Source organism: Mercenaria mercenaria, chromosome 17 (genome assembly GCF_021730395.1).
Source record: "Mercenaria mercenaria strain notata chromosome 17, MADL_Memer_1, whole genome shotgun sequence".
NCBI classification, from domain to species: domain Eukaryota; kingdom Metazoa; phylum Mollusca; class Bivalvia; order Venerida; family Veneridae; genus Mercenaria; species Mercenaria mercenaria.
In genome coordinates this window covers 48,221,142-48,242,262 of record NC_069377.1, presented here as the reverse complement: position 1 = coordinate 48,242,262, position 21,121 = coordinate 48,221,142, and the positions used below count along the sequence as shown (strand labels likewise).

The 21,121-nt window shown below is 34.9% G+C and overlaps 2 protein-coding genes across 4 annotated transcripts in view; one reads left to right on the top strand and one right to left on the bottom strand.

Moving 5' to 3' along the window:
* The window catches only part of LOC123536035 (nurim-like), a 28,031-nt gene extending 19,255 nt beyond the window's left edge, over positions 1-8,776 (top strand). The window contains exon 4 of the mRNA XM_045318815.2: positions 8,620-8,776. Within this exon, the coding sequence (XP_045174750.1) occupies positions 8,620-8,640 (21 nt within the window). The 3' untranslated portion in view covers positions 8,641-8,776. The remainder of the gene's footprint in view (positions 1-8,619) is intronic.
* The window catches only part of LOC123536033 (rab11 family-interacting protein 1-like), a 52,557-nt gene continuing 36,861 nt past the window's right edge, over positions 5,426-21,121 (bottom strand). For 2 of the 3 annotated variants that reach the window (XM_045318810.2, XM_045318811.2), the window contains 4 exons: positions 18,538-18,598; positions 16,098-16,961; positions 15,826-15,971; positions 5,426-14,361 (listed from right to left, as the gene is read on the bottom strand). In XM_045318810.2, coding sequence (XP_045174745.2) covers positions 14,224-14,361; positions 15,826-15,971; positions 16,098-16,961; positions 18,538-18,598 — 1,209 coding nt within the window. In that variant the 3' untranslated portion in view covers positions 5,426-14,223. Of the gene's footprint in view, positions 14,362-15,825; positions 15,972-16,097; positions 16,962-18,537; positions 18,599-20,358; positions 20,386-21,121 lie in introns of all 3 variants that reach the window. The other variant, XM_045318809.2, reaches the window with a different exon arrangement.

The following is a 21,121-nucleotide window of genomic DNA, read 5'->3' as shown; positions in this document are numbered from 1 at the left end:
AGGTCAAGTTCGAAACTGGGTCACGTGATGTCAAAAACTAGGTCAGTAGGTCTAAAAATAGAAAAACCTTGTGACCTCTCTAGAGGCCATATATTACACAAGATCTTCATGAAAATTGGTCAGAACGTTCAAATTGATGATATCTAGGTCAAGTTCGAAAGTGGGTCACGTGCCATCAAAAACTAGGTCAGTAGGTCTAAAAATAGAAAAACCTTGTGACCTCTCTAGAGGCCGTACTTTTCAATGGATCTTCATAAAAATTGGTTAGAATGTTCACCTTGGTGATACCTAGGTCAGGTTCGATACTGGGTCATGTGCCTTCAAAAACTAGGTCAGTAGGTCAAATAATAGAAAAACCTTGTGACCTCTCTAGAAGCCATATTTTTCATGGGATCTGTATGAAAGTTGGTCTGAATATTCATCTTGATGATATCTAGGTCAATTTCGAATCTGGGTCAACTGCGGTCAAAAACTAGGTCAGTAGGTCAAATAATAGAAAAACCTTGTGACCTCTCTAGAGGCCATATTTTTCATGGGATCTGTATGAAAGTTGGTTTGAATGTTCATCTTGATGATATCTAGGTCAAGTTCGAAAGTGGGTCACGTGCCATCAAAAACTAGGTCAGTAGGTCTAAAAATAGAAAAACCTTGTGACCTCTCTAGAGGCCGTACTTTTCAATGGATCTTCATGAAAATTGGTCAGAATGTTCACCTTGATGATATCTAGGTCAGGTTCAAAACTGGGTCACGTGCTGTCAAAAACTAGGTCAGTAGATCAAATAATAGAAAAACCTTGTGACCTCTCTAGAGGCCATATTTTTCATGGGATCTGTATGAATGTTGGTCTGAATGTTCATCTTGATGATATCTAGGTCAAGTTTGAAACTGGGTAAACTACAGTCAAAAACTAGGTCAGTAGGTCTAAAAATAGAAAAACCTTGTGACCTCTCTAGAGGCCATATTTTTCAATGAATCTTCATGAAAATTGGTCAGAATGTTCATCTTGATGATATCTAGGTCAAGTTCGAAACTTGGTCATGTGTAATCATAAACTAGGTCAGTAGGTCAAATAATAAAAAACCTTGTGACCTCTCTAGAGGCCATATTTTTCATGGGATCTGTATGAAAGTTGGTCTTAGTATTCATCTTGATGATATCTAGATAAAGTTCGAAACTGGGTCAACTGCGGTCAAAAACTAGGTCAGTAGGTCTAAAAATAGAAAAAACTTTTGACCACTTTAGAGGCCATATTTTCTTCCCTTTGTTGTTCCTGCCCTTTGGGCTTCATTAGTCAAAATTTTGTGGATCTTCATGAAAATTTGTCTGAATGTTCACCTTGATGATATCTAGATAAAATTTGAAACTGGGTCACGTGTGGACAAAACTAGGTCAGTAGGTATAAAAATAGAAAAACCTTGTGACCTCTCTAGAGGCCATACTCTTCATGAGATCTTCATGAAAATTGGTGAGAATGTTCACCTTGATAATATCTAGGTCAGGTTCAAAACTGGGTCATGTGCCTTCAAAAACTAGGTCATTAGGTCAAATAAAAGAAAAACCTTGTGACCTCTCTAGAAGCCATATTTTTCAATGGATCTTCATGAAAATTGGGTCATGTGGAGAAGGTGAGCGATTCAGGACCATCATGGTCCTCTTGTTATATTTAGTAATTTTATAATAAAACAATTTTAGTGAAACAGTGCTTGTTGTAATAATATGACAAAAACAAAGGCAATCCAAAATTTGTCTGTTGTTTTGCAGACATAGTCACAGATTTATCATCATGGTTCATAAGCCAAAAATTGTTTTCTTGCAGTCTTCAAGTGTAGTGTGGCTGCTGAAAAAATCTCCCTATCCACTTTATAGTCCTTTGGGATCATGGAAAACATTAAGTTTTCCTGTAATAGATTTCAATTTGAGTGTGTTAGGGTGTGTGTGGGTTGTTGCACATTTTATTACCTCTCATAAACAGGCTCACTCAAAATGAGTCTGCTGTTATTTTGCTTGGTTTTGTTCGATGCTTCCAAAGGATCTTCTTGCAGAGTTTATTTGGATCTACAATTATGCATAGAGGGTGAGAAGATACTGACCTCAAAACCAATAGGAGTCATCTGCTGGTCATGACCAACCTCCCTATCAACTTTCATGATCCTAGGCCCAAGCGTTCTTGAGTTATGATCCGAAAACCGTTTAGCTGTTCCGGGTCACTGTAACCTTGATCTCTGTAACCAACCTCCCTATCAATTTTCATGATCGTAGGCCCAAGTGTTCTTGAGTTATCACCCGGAAACCGATTTGTCTATATACCGACCGACATACCGACTGACTGAAATCTGCAAAACAATATACTCCTCCTTCGAAGGGGGGCATAACAATTTATACTGCAAACTATTTTGTTTTCATTTCACCTTTATATGCATGCTAAATGACATGTATGGTTACATAACTTTGGGTCAAATACTTTTTGAGATATGTGCAACAGAAACTTTTAGGCCCTTTATGCATATTTTTTACTGTCACAGGCCGTAACTCTGGTCTGGCTGATTTATCTTTATACAGTTTAATCACCATACTAACATAAAGATTTTGTATATACCACAGTCATACCTCCATCTGACTTCTTGCACAAATACCACATACTGGTGCTGGATGCTTTATAACCATGCTGTGGTTATAGCCATTTAGTTATGATATTTGACACAAATGATACAAAAGACAAAGTTTGATGAAGATCCATCAAGTGGTTCATGAGAAGTTGTTTAAAGGTATTTCTATTTTTCATTGTAGCAGCCCTTGAGAGTAGACATTGCCAGAATGCTACAAATCAAGTCTGGTGTAATTCTGACCAGTAGTTTCAGACGAGAGGATGTTTCAGTAAACAAGAGGGCCATGATGGCCCTATATCGCTCAGCTGTTATCATTGCACTTGAGGACAAGAAGGTCCTCAGAAAAAATATCTTAAGTCCAAAGGACAGGAACAACAAAAGGAAGAAATTAAACCAAAGAGAAAAAAAAATTCTTACAAGGTACAGATATGTCAAAATACACCTAAAAATTGGAGGTACCATCCATGTTGTACCACAGAAAAGAGGTCTCGGTTTTTCCCTATGGCCAATAATAAAAAAGTTACTAAAAACAAGCTATTTATAGTAACGTAAAAGGGAAGTAATTAAAAACTAGAAATGTGTCCATGGGACAGAGATGCCCCCACTACATGACATTAAAATGACAATTTTTCCCAAGTCAGGGGCCATAACTCCTACAATACTGAATGAATCCGGACGCAAAACCCCAGGTGCACAACTGCACATGCTGACCAACATTCCTGTAAACTTTGGTGACTCTAAGTCAAATACTTTTGGAGCTACACACAACACAACATTAAAATGACCAATTTTTAACTAAGTCAGGGGCCATAACTCATACAAGACTGAATGAATCCGGACGCAAAACCCCAGGTGCACAACTGCACATGCTGACCAACATTCCTGTAAACTTTGATGACTCTAGGTCAAATACTTTTGGAGCTACGCACGACACAACATTAAAATGACCAATTTTTAACTAAGTCAGGGGCTATAACTCCTACAAGACTGAATGAATCTGGACGCAAAACCCCAGATGCACAACTGCACATGCTGACCAACATTCCTGTAAACTTTGGTGACTCTAGGTCAAATACTTTTGGAGCTATGCGCGACACAACATTAAAATGACCAATTTTTTACTAAGTCAGGGGCCATAACTCCTACATGACTGGATGAATCCGGATGCGAAACCCCAGGTGCACAACTACACATGCTGACCAACATTCCTGTAAAGGTTTGTGACTCTAAGTCATATACTTTTGGAGCTAGGCACGACACAACACTAAAATGACCAATTTTTACAAAGTCAGGGGCCATAACTTCTACATGACTGAATGAATCCGGACGCAAAACCCCAGGTGCACAACTACACATGCTGACCAACATTCCTGTAAAGTTTTGTGACTCTACGTCAAATACTTTTGGAGCTAGGTGCGACACTAATGACAATAATGAAATTTCAAATAAGTCCTGTAAGTACTTACTGATATAAATCCATTTTGATTACAATCAGGGGAGGTTATCAGATATAAAACAACTCTGGAACCTACGAATGGATCAGACTGATTGTTCATGGAATCCAAGATTTATTGTTGTTGAAGATATTTTGCAAGTTTGTATCAAATAAAACCATAAATGAAGTCTCTATATGGCTGCAAAAGCCAAAATAGCCAATTTTGGACCTTTAAGGGGCCATAACTCTGGAACCCATGACGGAATCTGGTCAGTTCAAGAAAGGAACCAAGATCTTGTGGTGATACAAGTTTTGTGCAAGTTTGGTTAAAATCAAATCATAAATGAAGCTGCTATTGTGCAGACAAGGTCAAAATAGCTAATTTTGGCCCTTTCAGGGGCCATAACTCTGGAATCCATTATGGGATCTGGCCGGTTCAAGAAAGGAACCAAGATCTTATGGTGACACAAGTTTTGTGCAAGTTTGATTAAATTTAAATCATAAATGAAGCTGCTATTGTGCAGACAAGGTCAAAGAGCTAATTTTGGCCCTTTCAGGGGCCATAACTCTGGAATCCATTAAGGGATCTGGCCAGTTCAAGAAAGGAATCAAGATCTTACGGTGACACAAGTTTTGTGCAAGATTGATTAAATTCAAATCATAAATGAAGCTGCTGTTGTGCAGACAAGGTCAAAATAGCTAATTCTGGCCCTTTCAGGGGCCATCACTCTGGAACCCATAATGGAATCTGGCCAGTTCAAGAAAGGAACCAACATCATATGGTGATACAAGTTGTGTGCAAGTTTGATTAAAATAAAATCATAAATGAAGCTGCTATTGTGCAGACAAGGTAAAAATAGCTAATTTTGGCCCTTTCAGGGGCTATAAATCTGGAACCCATAATGAAATCTGACCAGTTCAAGAAAGGAACCGAGATCTTATGGTGATACAAGTTGTGTGCCAGTTTGGTAAAAATCAAATTATAAATAAAGCTGCTTTTGTGCAGACAAGGTCAAAATAGCTAATTCTGGCCCTTTCAGGGCCCATAACTCTGGAACCTGTAATGGGATCTGGCCAGTTCAAGAAAGGAACAGAGATCTTATGGTGATACAAGTTGTGTGCAAGTTTGGTTAAAATAAAATCATAAATGAAACCACTATCGTGCAGACAAGAAATTGTTGACGCACGAGACGGACGGATGGACAGACTGACGACAGACAAAGGGTGATCACAAAAGCTCACCTTGTCACTATGTGATAGGTGAGCTAAAATTGTTGACAGACCATCCCCCTATATTGACAACTCACCCTGAACCTTTGGTTCAGCTGAGCTGAAACAGCGAACATTCTTCCTAATTTGAGAAATGTAAAACATAACAACAGTATATTTTCAAGTATCATGGTTTAATTCACAACTGATTTACAAAATATATCAATATGAGTAAAAATATAAAATTCCTCTAAATGAAATAACAGTCAAAATCAATGGAATGGTATGTAACTATTCACAACTTGTTTGATATGTAACAACAGATTCTATATCAACAATTTCTATATTAATAACATTTTTACATTTAACAGTTAATTCAAAAACAAAAATAATCATAATGGAAAGATCAACAGTAAAAATGAGAAAATATGGAATACCTCAATGCCCAGAGTTTTGTTGCATAAGAACAGAATGGACAAGGAGACTGATTTTGAAGAAATATTTATTTATTTATTTATTTGGGTTTTACGGCGCACCAACACAGTATAACCCAACCTTGCCAGTATATACATTTATAAAGAAAAGATTCTAATACCAGTCCTGCTGTCTTGTTCTGCTAATTACTGACAATTTGACCCATTGCAACAATATCCACTAACCACAAACATCCAGCCCTTACTTTTAATTTCGATGACGTGCAAAGTTTCGTGACTTTGACCAGAATGGCTATTTCATGGGGATATCAGTTTGAAGATAAAATGAGCCGCGCCATGAGAAAACCAACATAGTGCATTTGCAACTAGCATGGATCCAGACCAGCCTGCGCATCTGTGCAGTCTGGTCAGGATCCATGCTGTTCGCTAACAGTTTCTCTAATTGCAATAGGCTTTTAAAGCGAACAGCATGGGTCCTGACCAGACTGCACGGATGCGCAGGCTGGTCTGGATCCATGCTGGTTGCAAACGCACTATGTTGGTTTTCTCATGATGCGGCTCAAATTAATTTGAACTTCACTGCTTAATTAAGACTTAATCCGGACTGGATTGATTCAATACTAAATCCACAAAAATCAGTTCCCCAAGATAAGTATTTCAACTAGAGTAAAACAAGAGGGCCATGATGGCCCTATATTGCTCACCTGTTATCATTGCACTTGAGGACAAGAAGGTCCTCAGAAAAAATATCTAAGTCCAAAGGACAGGAACAACAAAGGAAAGAAATTACAAGGTACAGATATGTCAAAATACACCTAAAAATTGGAGGTACCATTCATGTTGTACCACAGAAAAGTGGTCTCGGTTTTTCCCTACGGCCAGTAATAAAAAAGTTACTAAAAATAAGCTATTTATATTAACCTAAAAGGGAAGTAATTAAAAAGAAAATTATTGTAAGTGAACAAAAGAAGGATCTGCTAAATAAATCTGTTGACATAAATGAAATTTCAGATCAGTATCTTCATTAGTTACGGAGATATACCCATTTTAATTTGAAATAAAGGGAGGTAATTTGACATAAAATCAGTCCATAGTTATCTACCCTGATTGGCTCAGTCTAACTTATGACAATAATGAAATTTCAAATAAGTCCTATAAGTACTTACTGATATAAATCCATTTTGACTACAATCAGGGGAGGTAATCAGATATAAAATAACTCTGGAACCTATGATTGGATCTGATTTGTCATGGAATCCAAGATTTATTGTTGCTGAAGATATTTTGCAAGTTTGTATCAAATAAAACCATAAATGAAGTCTCTATATGGCTGCAAAAGCCAAAATAGCCAATTTTGGACCTTTAAGGGGCCAAAACTCTGGAACCCATGAAGGAATCTGGCCAGTTGATAAAAGGAATCAAGATCTTGTGGTGATACAAGTTGTGTGCAAGTTTGGTTAAAATCAAATCATAAACAAAGCTGCTATTGTGCAGACAAGGTCAAAATAGCTAATTTTGGCCCTTTCAGGGGCCATAACTCTGGAACCCATTATGGGATCTGGCCAGTTCAAAAAAGGAACTGAGATCTTATGGTAACACAAGTTTTGTGCAAGTTTGATTAAATTCAAATCACAAATGAAGCTGCTGTTGTGCAGACAAGGTCAAAAAAGCTAATTCTGGCCATTTCAGGGGCCATCACTCTGGAACCCATAATGGAATCTAGCCAGTTCAAGAAAGGAACCAAGATCTTATAGTGATACAATTGTGTGCAAGTTTGGTTAAAATCAAATCATAAATGAAGCTGCTATTGTGCAGACAAGGTCAAAATAGCTGATTTTGGCCCTTTCAGGGGCTATAACTCTGGAACCCATATTGGGATCTGGCCAGTTCAAGAAAGGAACCGAGATCTTATGGTGATACAAGTTGTGTGCAAGTTTGGTTTCAAAAAAACCATAAATGAAACCACTATCGTGCAGACAAGAAATTGTTGACGGACGGACGGACGCACTGACGACGGACGAAGGGTGAACACAAAAGCTCACCTTGTCACTATGTGACAGGTGAGCTAAAAACACAACACATTTTGATTTTTTAATTACTTAATGATTTTTTTATAGAAAGAATACAAAATATACTGGCCATATGGGCAGTGACTAAAAAAAAAATTCTCCATTTAAAAGACTGAGACAAAACAGCAGTAAACTTGTGCCTCCAAAGCCTGTGTCAGAAAACCTGAATTTACAACTAGAGATTCACAGATATGTTAAACTTGACACAGAAATGTAGAAGTTATGTTTGTTAATATGATGAGAAACAATCCTTATATTCCATTTGCATTCTAGAACAGAGAATTTTAGAATAGTCCTGTGAAACTGTCAAGTAAATTCAACACTGCCTGGATTTGGTTCCCAGACTTCTGGTTCCTAGACATATTTTGGATAGGAACCAAGACATGGTTTCCTATTGTCATCTCTTTTTTTTTTTTTTGTTGCCTTCTTTTATCATGACTGTTCTGTCTATACCAAGTTTTACTTAACAGGCTGTGTATGTTCCAAACATTCCAGAACACCATTTTAAATGGAAAATGCAGGATTTAAAGCCTAAGTAACACAAGACATCATGTAAAATGGTACACAAGACTGAACAATGCTTGCAGAGAGCTTCAAAATTTCTTAAACCTGCATAAATTAGCTTGCATAAATGTAACAAAACCTGAAGAAAAACAGTATTGATATAAGTATAAATTTACCACTGTCATGTATGAATAAAGCAGTAACATGGAAAGCTGAATGTATATAAAACTGACAGTAGCACTTCTGAATAACTAGATTAGTTGGGAAAACACCCACTGATCTTTATAACTACATTTTCCCAATATTTTGACAGGTTAGACAGGCGACATTCTGTAAAAAATATCTTTGTTATTAAATTTCAGTTTATTGGAGGCAGTACCTAACCATGAGGCAATTAAAACTGATGTGATTACTGATTCCAACACCATACTGAAAAAGTTACGATCTATACCATAAAGGAACAGCAAAAGTATAAGCTACTGTATAAACTACCTTATCTGTAATAAAGATTTTCATGAACTGTGACTTATTGAAAAAATGTATCTTTCCCACATTGAAAAAGAAAATTTATTTACGCAATTTGTGCATGGAAAAGTTGCTTTTATGCAAAGAAGATATCCTGAAAGTTTTATAACAATTCACTCCTAAATAAAATCATATATTGAAAAAAACTGGTAAAGTGTAAAAACAAGAGCACCGCCCTGCGGGTGCTGACGCTCATCTGATTTTTTTTGTGTAATAGAAATATTGTCCTACCCATGATTTTCTAAGTCTAAAAAGGGCCATCATTCTTGCAAAAAGCAGGATAGAGTTATGTTTCTTGATGTACAGTGTCCACTTATGATGGTGAAAAACTGTTGCAAGTTTTAAAGCAATAGCTTTGATAGTTTATGAGAAAAGTTGACTTAAACATAATACTCAACCAAGAAAATGATTTTCTAAGTCCAAAAGGGGCAATAATTATTGCAAAAAGCAAGATGGAGTTATGTTTCTTGATGTACAGGGTCTGCTTATGATGGTGAACAAGTATTCCAAATTTCAAAGCAATAGCTTTGATAGTTTAAGAGAAAAAGTTGACCTAAACATAAAACTTAACCAAGAAATCTGATATTTTCTAAGTCCAAAAGGGGCCATAAATCTTGCAAAAAGCAGGACGGAGTTATGTTTCTTGCTATACAGGGTCAACTTATGATGGTGAACAAGTGTTGCAAGTTTTAAAGCAATAGCTTTGATAGTTTAGGATAAAAGCTGACCTAAACATAAAACTTAACCAAGAAAACTGATTTTCTAAGTCCAAAAGGGGCAATAAATCTTGCAAAAAGCAAGATGGAGTTATGTTTCTTGATGTACAGAGTCTGCTTATGATGGTGAACAAGTATTCCAAGTTTCAAAGCAATAGCTTTGATAGTTTAGGAGAAAAGTTGACCTAAACATAAAACTTAACCAAGAAATCTGATATTTTCTAAGTACAAAAGGGGCCATAAATCTTGCAAAAAGCAAGATGGAGTTATGTTTCTTGCTATACAGGGTCAGCTTATGATGGTGAACAAGTATTCCAAGTTTCAAAGCAATAGCTTTGATAGTTTAGGAGAAAAGCTGACCTAAACATAAAACTTAACCAGGCAACGCCGACGCCGACGCCGACGCCGACAACCGCTCAAGTGATGACAATAACTCATCATTTTTTTTCAAAAAATCAGATGAGCTAAAAATGGGTGAAGTTTTAAATGATACTCCATCAAAATCCTTTTTTTGATGATAAAATCGAGGCCTATTAAAAATTTAAGGAGCTCCTATTTAGTATTACCACTGTAGAAATCAAGAAAAACTTTTTACCAAACAGTGGCTTATCAAACCTTAGGCAGAAGCCATGACCTTCCATTTAGCAAACTCTAGCCAGGCTTAAATCTAACAATGTAAGGGAAAGGTAATAATAAACAACCTTAGCAATTTGTAAAGAAAGCCCATTTCTAGATTTCTACAAACTTTAGTATGCTTTGAGTAGTAAAAAATACTACCTGCCAGGATAATAAATCATTCAATTATTATCAGTAACAGTTGTTACAAACAATGATCCTCAGTCAATGAAAAACAAAGATAAGTCTACAACAGAATATAACTACAATATTGCATTATGGGTACACACGGAAAAGCATAAATAAAATTGCACTTAAGCGAACTGAAACAACTTAAAACAGACATGGGCAATAAGATATACTACATCGCAGTAAAATGATCTTAACATGAACAGTACATACAAATGATGGAACATGAATTCAGTTAAACTAAACCAAACAGCAAAGAACAGTACCACATGGGCCCAGCCAGGAGAAAACCAACATAGTGTTTTTGTGACCAGCATGGATCCAGACAAGCCTGCATATCTGCCCAGTCTGGTCAGAATCCATGCTGTTCGCTTTCAAAGCCTATTGCAATTAGAGAAACCATTAGCGAACAGCATGGATCCTGACCAGACTGCATGTATGGGCAGGCTGGTCTGGATCCATGCTGCTCGCAAATGCACTATGTTGGTTTTCTCATGGCGTGGCTCAATTATCTCTATTCAGTATCTCTGAAACCTTTCAAACAATTAATGGCATAAAAATTAGTTATCAATATATTAGAATATTGATAAGAGGAATGTAAATTCACTTTATTGTCCAAATCTAAAATGTTCCAAATCGGTAAGGCAGATATTTTATATCGTGGCATATTGTATTAACACTTATTTTTTATGAAATGAATGCTTATTTAATTGCTTTATGTTATTAAGGGAAAACTATCTAACCGATTTGTCACTGAGACTAAATTGTGCCCAATTAAACTGAAAACCAAGTATGCAATTGAACAGTTATTATACCAGATTTATATAGAATTACTATTATAACCTTGTATAACGAGAGCTTTACCAGCAAACATCTCGAGGCGATTTAGACAAGTTAAGTTATAAAATTTACAGAATTATACATGTCAAAATCTAATTAACAATACAGATCTAGTGATGCAGAAATATAAAAGTATAAATTATTTTTTTTTAAAAAACATAAAAAGCTTAGAAATGATGATGTAAAGCACCATACACTTAAAAAGTTGGGAGATTCTCCTGCTTAATACATGAAATGTAAACATAATTATACTTCTTAGTAGGATATTTTGACAATAATTATTACTTTTTTCAATTCTTGATAAAATTACTATCATATACAGCCTTGCTTGATAAAATTACCATTATATATAGGAATGAAGAACTCCAATGACTGTTCAACTTTTAAACTTCACTTTAACACCTTACAATACAGTTTTGATTTACTCATGTTATTCCACTTTGGTAAAATATTTTCCTTACAATATTTTGGGCCAAAGAATTTTTAAAAGTTGCTGTTTTATCTTCATTTATAGTAGGATTCTTGTTAAACTGTGTTAGTAAAGAAAAAGCATATAAAGGCAATTTAAAAAGATTTTTCTTAGTATGTACAGGAGCTTAAAATGAGATTATGCACATCTTACTGCACAAAGTGTGTGTTTTAGTGAATGTTTTATCAAAGCAATTTTCAGATGCTGTGCATTTAAATGTTTTAAACTAACAATAATGCCGCATAAGTATTTGAAGTTGATGCTTTTGAAATAAAGAATTCAGACTAATAAAATAATAGTTCTTTTCTTCAATTTTCTATGCAGTGATCTCCCTTACCTATAGGCAGAGATTTCAGAAGTTAAAGGGAAGCAATTCCTGCGTGCAATTTCACTTTTCTTAAAAGACTGCCCCAGTCAAAATAAGAAAAGTCAGATTTGTAAAGTTATTATTTCGTACTGCTAATAGGAAGAGTTTGGTATATGGGTTAAAAGCTATAATTTCCTCCACCCTTTTTACACACACATCTATTTGAGCTAGATTTTTACTTGAAAAATGCACATAATTCCATTTTAATATTTATACAAGTATTTTCTCTCAAAAAACTTATTTTTGGCAAGTAAACAAAAATGAATTAGATTACAGTCAGAATTCTAGAAGTTCCTTAGACAGAATTGGACAATAAACATGGTTATGGTTTCAATGAGTTTTACAGCAACTTCAATTATGCTCAACAATATAGATTATACTATATTTCTTTCAATAAAAGCTCTCGTATAATTTAATTAAACAAATTACTGTGTATTCCTTATAAAGTACCCTTCTAGACTTAAAAGTTTCAAAGCATATAAATATGGATCAGCAATCAAAATTTTGTATTTAGTCCAATATAAATTTTGAAGAAGAAAAAAATCCTTTGTAGAAAAAATCCATAAAACCCCTGGGCTGTTTAATATAGTAAATACCATGAAAATATCTATTCAAGGAAAACACATAAAAATAAGCACTAAATGCCAGTATTTTTGCAACAAAAAATAAAAATAAACAGACAGGTATTGCAAAAATAGCTAGCCGGTAAATGAAATTCATTCTTCATAAAGTAAATTGTAGAATTCTAAATCACCACCCCCACACCCACTTCAAACTTTTTTTGTCTTTGATGAATTCTATTTTTAGTTGTAATCAAAATTGAAATATAATTATAGTCTATAAAACTGAGCTATAATTAAAAGTTCCCTTTTGAAAATTGCAATAACCACAGGGGCATTTATTTAGAGGTAAAAAGTAAAATGTCCTAATGATAAAGTGTCAGCTGCCCAAAACAATAAATGCATGATTCTTCACTTCAGATCTCCTTAAGTAAATACATGATAACATCATAACAAACTAGACAAATTAACTTATTAATACATTTGTACCATGCATACTTTCCAATGTATCATAAACCTATAACAAACAAACAAACAAGCAAACAATGGAATGACAAAATTCTTTGTAAATAAGGAGCTTAATCTGCTGGGCAGGGTCAGTCATTTGGCAATCATGCTACGTAATATAGATTGAGGTGACAATTCAAGACCAAAATTGCATTGACATTGTTCAGTTTTCAAAAATCCTTCTAAATTCCATGTAACTGCTTTAAAAATGGTGTACTTTGATTGCTAGTGTCAGTTAACAAAGGAAAACAATTATATTTTAAATGTCACAGATGCTACTTCCCTGGAGTATTGTGCAGTGAATGTCAAATACACACAAAACATTCATCCTATGTACATTATATTAAGTAAAAGCAGCTCCATTATAAAAACACAAATTGGTACAAAAAAGTTTAATGTATAGACTGTTATATCATTTAAGATGAACAACACACTTACTTTCTTAGGTGGGGGAATTCAAAACTATAAAAATATGTGAAACAAAATGCACTCTATCCTCTTCACACTATTATTACTAAAATTCTTCTGGAGGTGTAGCCAGTACAGATAAACCATGGATACTATAAGTATTACATACACACATTCTTGTAACAGATAACTACCTAAACTTCATAATTACAAGAACGTAACAACTGCACATATGATGTAGAAAGTAACAACTGAAAGACTGCTCCTATATTGTTATCACTACAACCTGTACCACAAATCTCTTTCATCACAGAATTAGACACTAAACATTTTGAATATTAAACAAAAATTAGTAACCAAAAATATTTCATTGTAAATGAACTGTTGTATTCAGTTGGCTAAGGTGGACCACTTTCATGGTAAAATTAAATCATCTAAATTCAATTATCTAAGGCACTATAAATGCATATTTCTGACCTTTTATCTGAACAGAATTTTAGGAAACAACAATGAATTTCCAGTTTTTTTCCCTCAATTTTTTTCTTGTCTTCATTCTCTAATTTTAATTATTCCTGTTTACCTAGTTTTAGTTACAGACCAGTTTGAAATATATAAACAAAATTATAATGAACTTAATATTCACAGACTAAATTTCTCGACAGATGTTGAGTACCATTTACCCCTCACTGCAAGTATAATCATGATTTAGCTTGACTTCCAGTTGTGTCCAAATGTCACAATTGCACATCCAAGCTGACTGAAGTCACATGTCACAAGTTCTGCAATATGCGTGGAGAGCTTTCCATAACTCTGACTAGAAGGTTGTCAATGTAATTCTCCAATTCCTTTATATACTGATCTTTCCGTATCAACTGCGCTTTATGCGTAACTACCAACTTTATCAACTCCTGAAATTGGAAAAAAATAAGTTTCATAATGTCCTGCACTTTCATAGTGAACAGACACTACCTCGTAGCCAACCATAATTATTTTAAAAGATAATGTAGAGATAACACACGTTTTTTTAAGTTATAACATCTACAGATTGTTTGGTGCCTGAGCCCTGTAATGTTGTTACCAACCATTGTCACAATAAAGATCATGTTTCTCGGTGTTATTTGCTCAACCTTTAACAGGCTGTGGCTTTGATACAATTTGAAAACATATCAATTTCTTTGGTGCTTTATACTGTCCTTGAATCAGTGCTGGTTTGAATATTGACATCCACAAGAAATAATTTACATTAATTGCAACTAATACTGTGAAACTAAGAGGGTCATGAAAGCCCTAGATCGCTCACCTGAGTAACACTGCTTGCATGAACAGTTTTGGTAAATGGTTATGCAAGGAAAATGTCTGTGAAATTATATTGAAATAGTGTTTTCTGACAAGCATATTGTACAAGTTTCTACTAAATAAATATGGGAAGGTAATGTGTGTGTTTGAGGCGTGAGGGGTGGGGTGAGTAATAAGTTGGGGGAATGATGTGATATGACAATTTCAAACAAGAAGATTGTTTTTTGATCTAACAGAATAATTTGTACAATCTCTGTAAAATTAAAATAGTTTAATTCTATCCAGTGTGTTACATTGTATTGCCTTGTCTTTCTTTGGGTTTGTTTTAATCTTCATAAAAGGTCACCCCAAGAAACATTTGTGTAAAATTTGGGTCTGCTGTTTCTGACAAGAACATTATTAATGTTCTCAATATATACATACAGGGGAAAAGTGACCACACCCTCTGGTAGCCATGTTTTTCACGAATCAGAATAATCTGAACAATCTTGGTAGAAGGTCCCACAAGAACCATTTGTGTAAAATTATTTTAAAATTGGGCCAGCAGTTTCGTACAAGATTTTTAAAGTTTCCACTATATACATAGAGGGAAAAGTGACCACGCCCCCTGGTAGCCATGTTTTTTGACAAATCGGAATAATTTGTAAAATCTTGGTAGAAGGTTACATAAGGACCATTTGTGTGAAATTTTTTCAAAATCAGACCAGCAGTTTAGGAGGAGATGTTGTTTGAAGAGTTTTCTATTTTTAGCTCTGGTGACCCCTACGTGCAACCAAGTGGAACCATTTGAATAACTCTGGTAGAAGACCACCCAAGGAACATCCAGGCCAAATTTCATCAAAATCCATTCAGTGGTTATGGAGATGTTGTTTAAAGAAATTGTTGATGATAGACAAATGGACACACACACACACGGCGGATGCAGCCTGATCGCATTAGCTCACTATTAGCACTTTGTGCTCAGGTGACCTAAAAAGTAAATTCAGAATATGTCTTTTTCTATCTAATTTTTAACATTAATAAAAGATATGAAACAAGTCAATTAACCTAAGTAGTCAGCAAGATATTTTATTTACCTCTCTATTCATATTTTTATAGACCGCCATTAAATCCCCAGGTACAGAATCTTCTCTGTTTAACACTGGACGCTGGTCTCGGATATCGGGGGCTGACCGGTGCGTTGATAATCCTTCAAGACCCTGAACTGTGTATCGTCTCCCTCCTGGAACAAATACAATATATATTCAATATAATGCAGTATAGAAAGGAGACAGATCTTCAGATAAACTTAACTTGAAATAGTTAGCACACAGAATTGATAAAACAATCATACAATTAAAACTCCTACCTTTAACATACTGTCTTGATTTTTTTCGTTGTGGTCTCGTATCTTCATTAGAAGTTTGTGAAGTGAAACTAAACTCTGCTTTTGGGGATATCTTTTTCCTGGAACTAGCCGACACAGAATCAGTTGAACCTCGATCAAATGCCCTCTCCGCAGCTGATTTCCCTTGATAACTAATACTACTAGAAGATGTATGCGAGGAGGTATGTCCGTCACTTGTACCTTGTGAATTTAACGTATTGGATTTATTTCTACTTTGTTCTCTGGCTATTACACGATCAAGTTCAGATGTATATTCACTAGGACTGACTGTCCCGTCAAACACCTCACCTTCACGTTTGTATCTATTACCCGTTTCACTATCTAAACTGTGACACTGACTAACTATAGAATGAATTTCCCTAGATTCGTCTGTGTCTTCAGCAGCAGTTTTCTGTAATTCGTTGTTTTCCCTTACACTTCCTTCTAATGGTGCACTTATACTTGTTTTCAACTTCACCTTTGGTAGAGTGATTTGATCATTATCTGAATCTGATTCAGACATCTCAGATTCAGTTTCAGTTTCTAACGATTCATCCAAAACTTGTGCTGAACGTCTTCGAGTTTGCTCGTATTCCCCCTCAGATTCTTCTTCAATATTGTCATTATATATATCATTCATTCTGTCATCTACTTCACACTCTTTTCTAAACATGTTTTCTAAGTATCCATCTTGCGAAGTCACAGAACTTCTTGAACTTCGTGAACTTGTGTGTGACTGGCCGAGTGCACTATCATCCAGGGAGGGGCGCTGTTTACTGCGACCTCGACTTGGTAATGTAAATGAACGTTCACCAGGGAGTTCCATTAAAGATCTACTTTTAAAGTCTGTAAATATAAAAAAGTACAATGAATATAATTTCATACATTTTATGGAAAACCACCAAGAATTTGGCACTTTTGCTATACACAAAACTTAAACCTGCTGTTACTAAAGCTTAATTGCACTGTTTTTAATGTTGAGGTATATGGTTATAATCCTTCTTTGCTGAAACAAGCATTCAACATAAAATTCATAGCAATAGTGGAGCAGATGATTCAGAGACCTTAATAAACCAAAACATAGGAGCAGTCTCCTTCTATGTGACGGAAATTAAAAATTAATACAATTTTTCTTTCATATCCTAAATATTGAAGATATATAATTATATTTTCTTAAAGAAGGTAATTTTAAAATCTTAACTACAGATGTCATAGGAGTGACGAATTATACCCCCACAATACGGCCTTGTCACAGAAGTATTAAGCCAATGTCAAACTCGAACTTGTCCTATATTTGATGATGTTACACCTGTGTATCAAAAATGATATAAATCTGTCAACCCTGCAAAAAAAATTCTATTGTTCTGGGTCAATGTGACCTTGACCTTTGACCTACTGACCTCAAAATCAACAGGGGTCACTTGCTGGCCATGACCAACCTTCCTAACAACTTTCAAGATCCTAGGCCCATTGCAGCATTCTCAAGTAATCAGCTGGAAACAGTTTAACTGTTCCGGGTCACTGTGACCTTGACCTTTGACCTACTGATCTCAAAATCAATAGGGGTCATCTGATGGTCATGACCAACCACCCTATCAGCTTTCATGATCCAAGGCCCAAGCATTCTCAAGTTATCATCCGGAAACCGTTTAACTGTTCCGGGTCCTTTGACCTACTGACCTCAAAGTTAAACATGACCTGTATTTCATGATGTTACACCTGTGTACCAAATTTATGAGCCTAGGCCCAAGCATTCTCAAGTTATCATCCAGAAACCATTTAACTGTTCCAGGGCCTTGTGACTTTGACCTCTGACCTACTATCCTCAAAGTTGAACTTTACCTGTATTTTATGATGTTACACCTGTGTACCAAAATTTATGATCCTAGGCCCAAGAGTTCTCAAGTTATTATCCCGAAACCATTTAACTGTTCCGGGTCCTTGTGACCTTGACCTCAGACCTACTGATCTCAAAGTCGAACTTGACCTGTATTTTATGATGTTACACCTGTGTACCAAAATTTATTTAAATATGTCAAGACTTTTAGGAGTTATTGTCCTGAAACCATGAATACCAACGGACCAACCGACCAAGCTCACTCCTATATACCCCCAAAACTTCATTTGTGGGGGTATAGTTATGAATAGCTTCATCTTTTTATAAAACTTATGAAGAGAAAAGATAATATTATTATTATCGTAAGTGACCAATGTTCCCAAAATGCCCTTGCATGTGACCTTAGTGGATCAGACCTGAATCTTGTATGAGACACACCTCACCATGCTTTCCATTTGCATAATTTTATTGGAATTTCTTGAAAGTTCCAAGTTAAAGCTGAGATATGAGACAGACAAAAAAATGAACTAACTAACAGACATTGTTACCACTCAATACCTGTCTTCGGAAGCATAAAAAACATACCTCTGTTATTTCTCCTCTTATCACTTGTTAAGCTGTAACTTCTTGCAAAATTTCCATCTCCCTGAAAGTACATGCAAGTCTTTATACAATTTTTTATATTAAAAACAAATACTGTGAAATCAGTAATATTCGTGCGGGACCAATTTCCATGGATTTCATACTTGTCAATTCAGAAAATTTAATCCCAGTGAACAATCAAAATTCCCATACATAAATTTTTATCTTCAAAGTTGCAATCCATGAATTTTAATACATAGATTTTTATCTTCAATGTTGCAATCCATGAAGTTTAATTCCAAAATTCCCATACATAAATTTTTATCTTCAAACTTGCAATCCATGAATTTTAATACATAGATTTTTATCTTCAACATTGCAATCCATGAATTTTAATTCCAAAATTCCCATACATAAATTTTTATCTTCAAACTTGCAATCCATGAATTTTAATTCCAAAATTCCCATACATAAATTTTTATCTTCACTGTTGCAATCCATGAATTTTAATTCCAAAATTCCCATACATAAATTTTTATCTTCAAAGTTGCAATCCATGAATTTTAATTCCCATGAATTAGCCATTTGGCACAAACTTGAATGCCCACGAAATTAAATGATTTTACAGTAATAAGCAAATATACAGTATGCATGCTAACTATGAATGCTTATTTCTCTTTTTCATTCGCATATATTTAATTTACCTCACTGTATTTTGAAGTCAGCATATTGTTACATACTATTTACATAATCCAGGGTTCTCTACGAAAGTAAAATCTGAGACTTTTGTGAAATGAATTTTATTTTTATGCACTCACCCACAAAATGACATTGTTATCGGCCATTTTTAATTAAATCTTTGAATCATTTTAAAATATTACATCCAGTTCCTCTAACTTTTCAATAATATTAGTTTTCATTAAACACTGAATACTCGAAAGCACCAAAAATCCCACTAGAAGAGTAAGCACACAGGTATGCTATCAGGACAGTCAGACTAGAGGCACTGAGCAAACATGAAAAAATCCATGTTACGAACACTTCTAAAGTCAAAACCATCCCAAGAAAATGCAGTTAAACAGACATTATGAAACATTAACCCCAAAAGCAGACACAAACTGTAAATGCAGGGGTATAGTATGTAAGCAATACATAGCTCGATATGTTAATATATTCCATGGTTTGTGTGAATATGCATATATTATAATAATAATGACAAATGAAAATGAATATTCTTTATATACAAGAGGGCCTTGATGGACCAGGGACGCTCACCTGACCTGGTAAATATAAAGGCTTTGCAAGACTGATTCTGATCATGTCTAGTTCACCCTAAATCATTAACCCTTACCTTGCTAAATTTCTATAATGAACTTGCCCATCTTTCAATTTGGACAGTACCATTAACTGTTAAATGGGGTGCATACCAAAAAGATACTGACTGAATGGCAAACAGTGCATATCATGATCAGACTGCATGGATGTGCAGGCTGATCTTCATCTGCACTGGTCACAAAGGCAGAATCAATCGTGCCCAGCATGATAAGGGTTAATTCAGGTGAACTGAGGTGTCTGATATACATGGAAATGACCTACAGATGGGTCTAGTATGAAGTCTGATGCCAAGAGGAAAAGCTCTAAGCTTAAAGGAAATAGTAAAAGGAATATATGATTCCTTTCTTTTAATGATAGAAAAGCAAAAATTCATACCATAAATAAAATCTGTGCAAATTTATTTCACAATGCACTGCATGCAGTTAAATAATGCACAATACACATTTATTTACATACTGCAAACATACTCTGTGTGTGTATAATACATACTTCCTTTGTAACAACTTTTTTAAATATCTATATATAAAATCAAATATCATCATGACAAACACTTTAATACTAGCAAAATATAATATTTCCAAGGTCTAGGTATATACAGCATATAAAAGTATATCTTAAATACATGCACATAAATAATTCCTAATAAAAGAGAGGAATAAAATCAAAAGACAGCAAGCAAAGTTGTAACTGCGGACAAGACTGCTCAGGTAATTCAATCTGTTATCATCATATAAATAGAATTTCCAGTGCATTTTGCAGATCTGAACATATTTTACACTGTGAGGAGTACTACAATGTACATAGGGTAATTTTCATGTTAGTTTATGCATAATCATGGACAACAGGCTTTTTGTGTTGTTAAGAACCTGTGTTTTGTAGGAAGATAATGTTGTTTCATATTCACATGAATGTAGCTCTGATTGAGAATATTAGAGAATATTTACCTACGCCCTTTTCTTTTCCATTGAAAACTATGATTCATTTCGTATGAACAGCAAAACGAAAAGCGCAAAAGTTACGTTAATGCTGCTTAGCGATAATGGGCCGCTGTTTTGATAACGTCCGTGTATAAGTCAGGGAGAACGTTCCATAGATGACGTCGCAGTTGTTCCATCTGGTGAACAGAATGGCCAGGAAGCTGATTTTAATGTCAAATGCAACAAAATGTGTGCAATTTACATTTTAATTTTGTTTTCTTATGGAAAGGAAGTATTATATAAATATACGAAATGAAACTTTTTTTTTTTTGGTG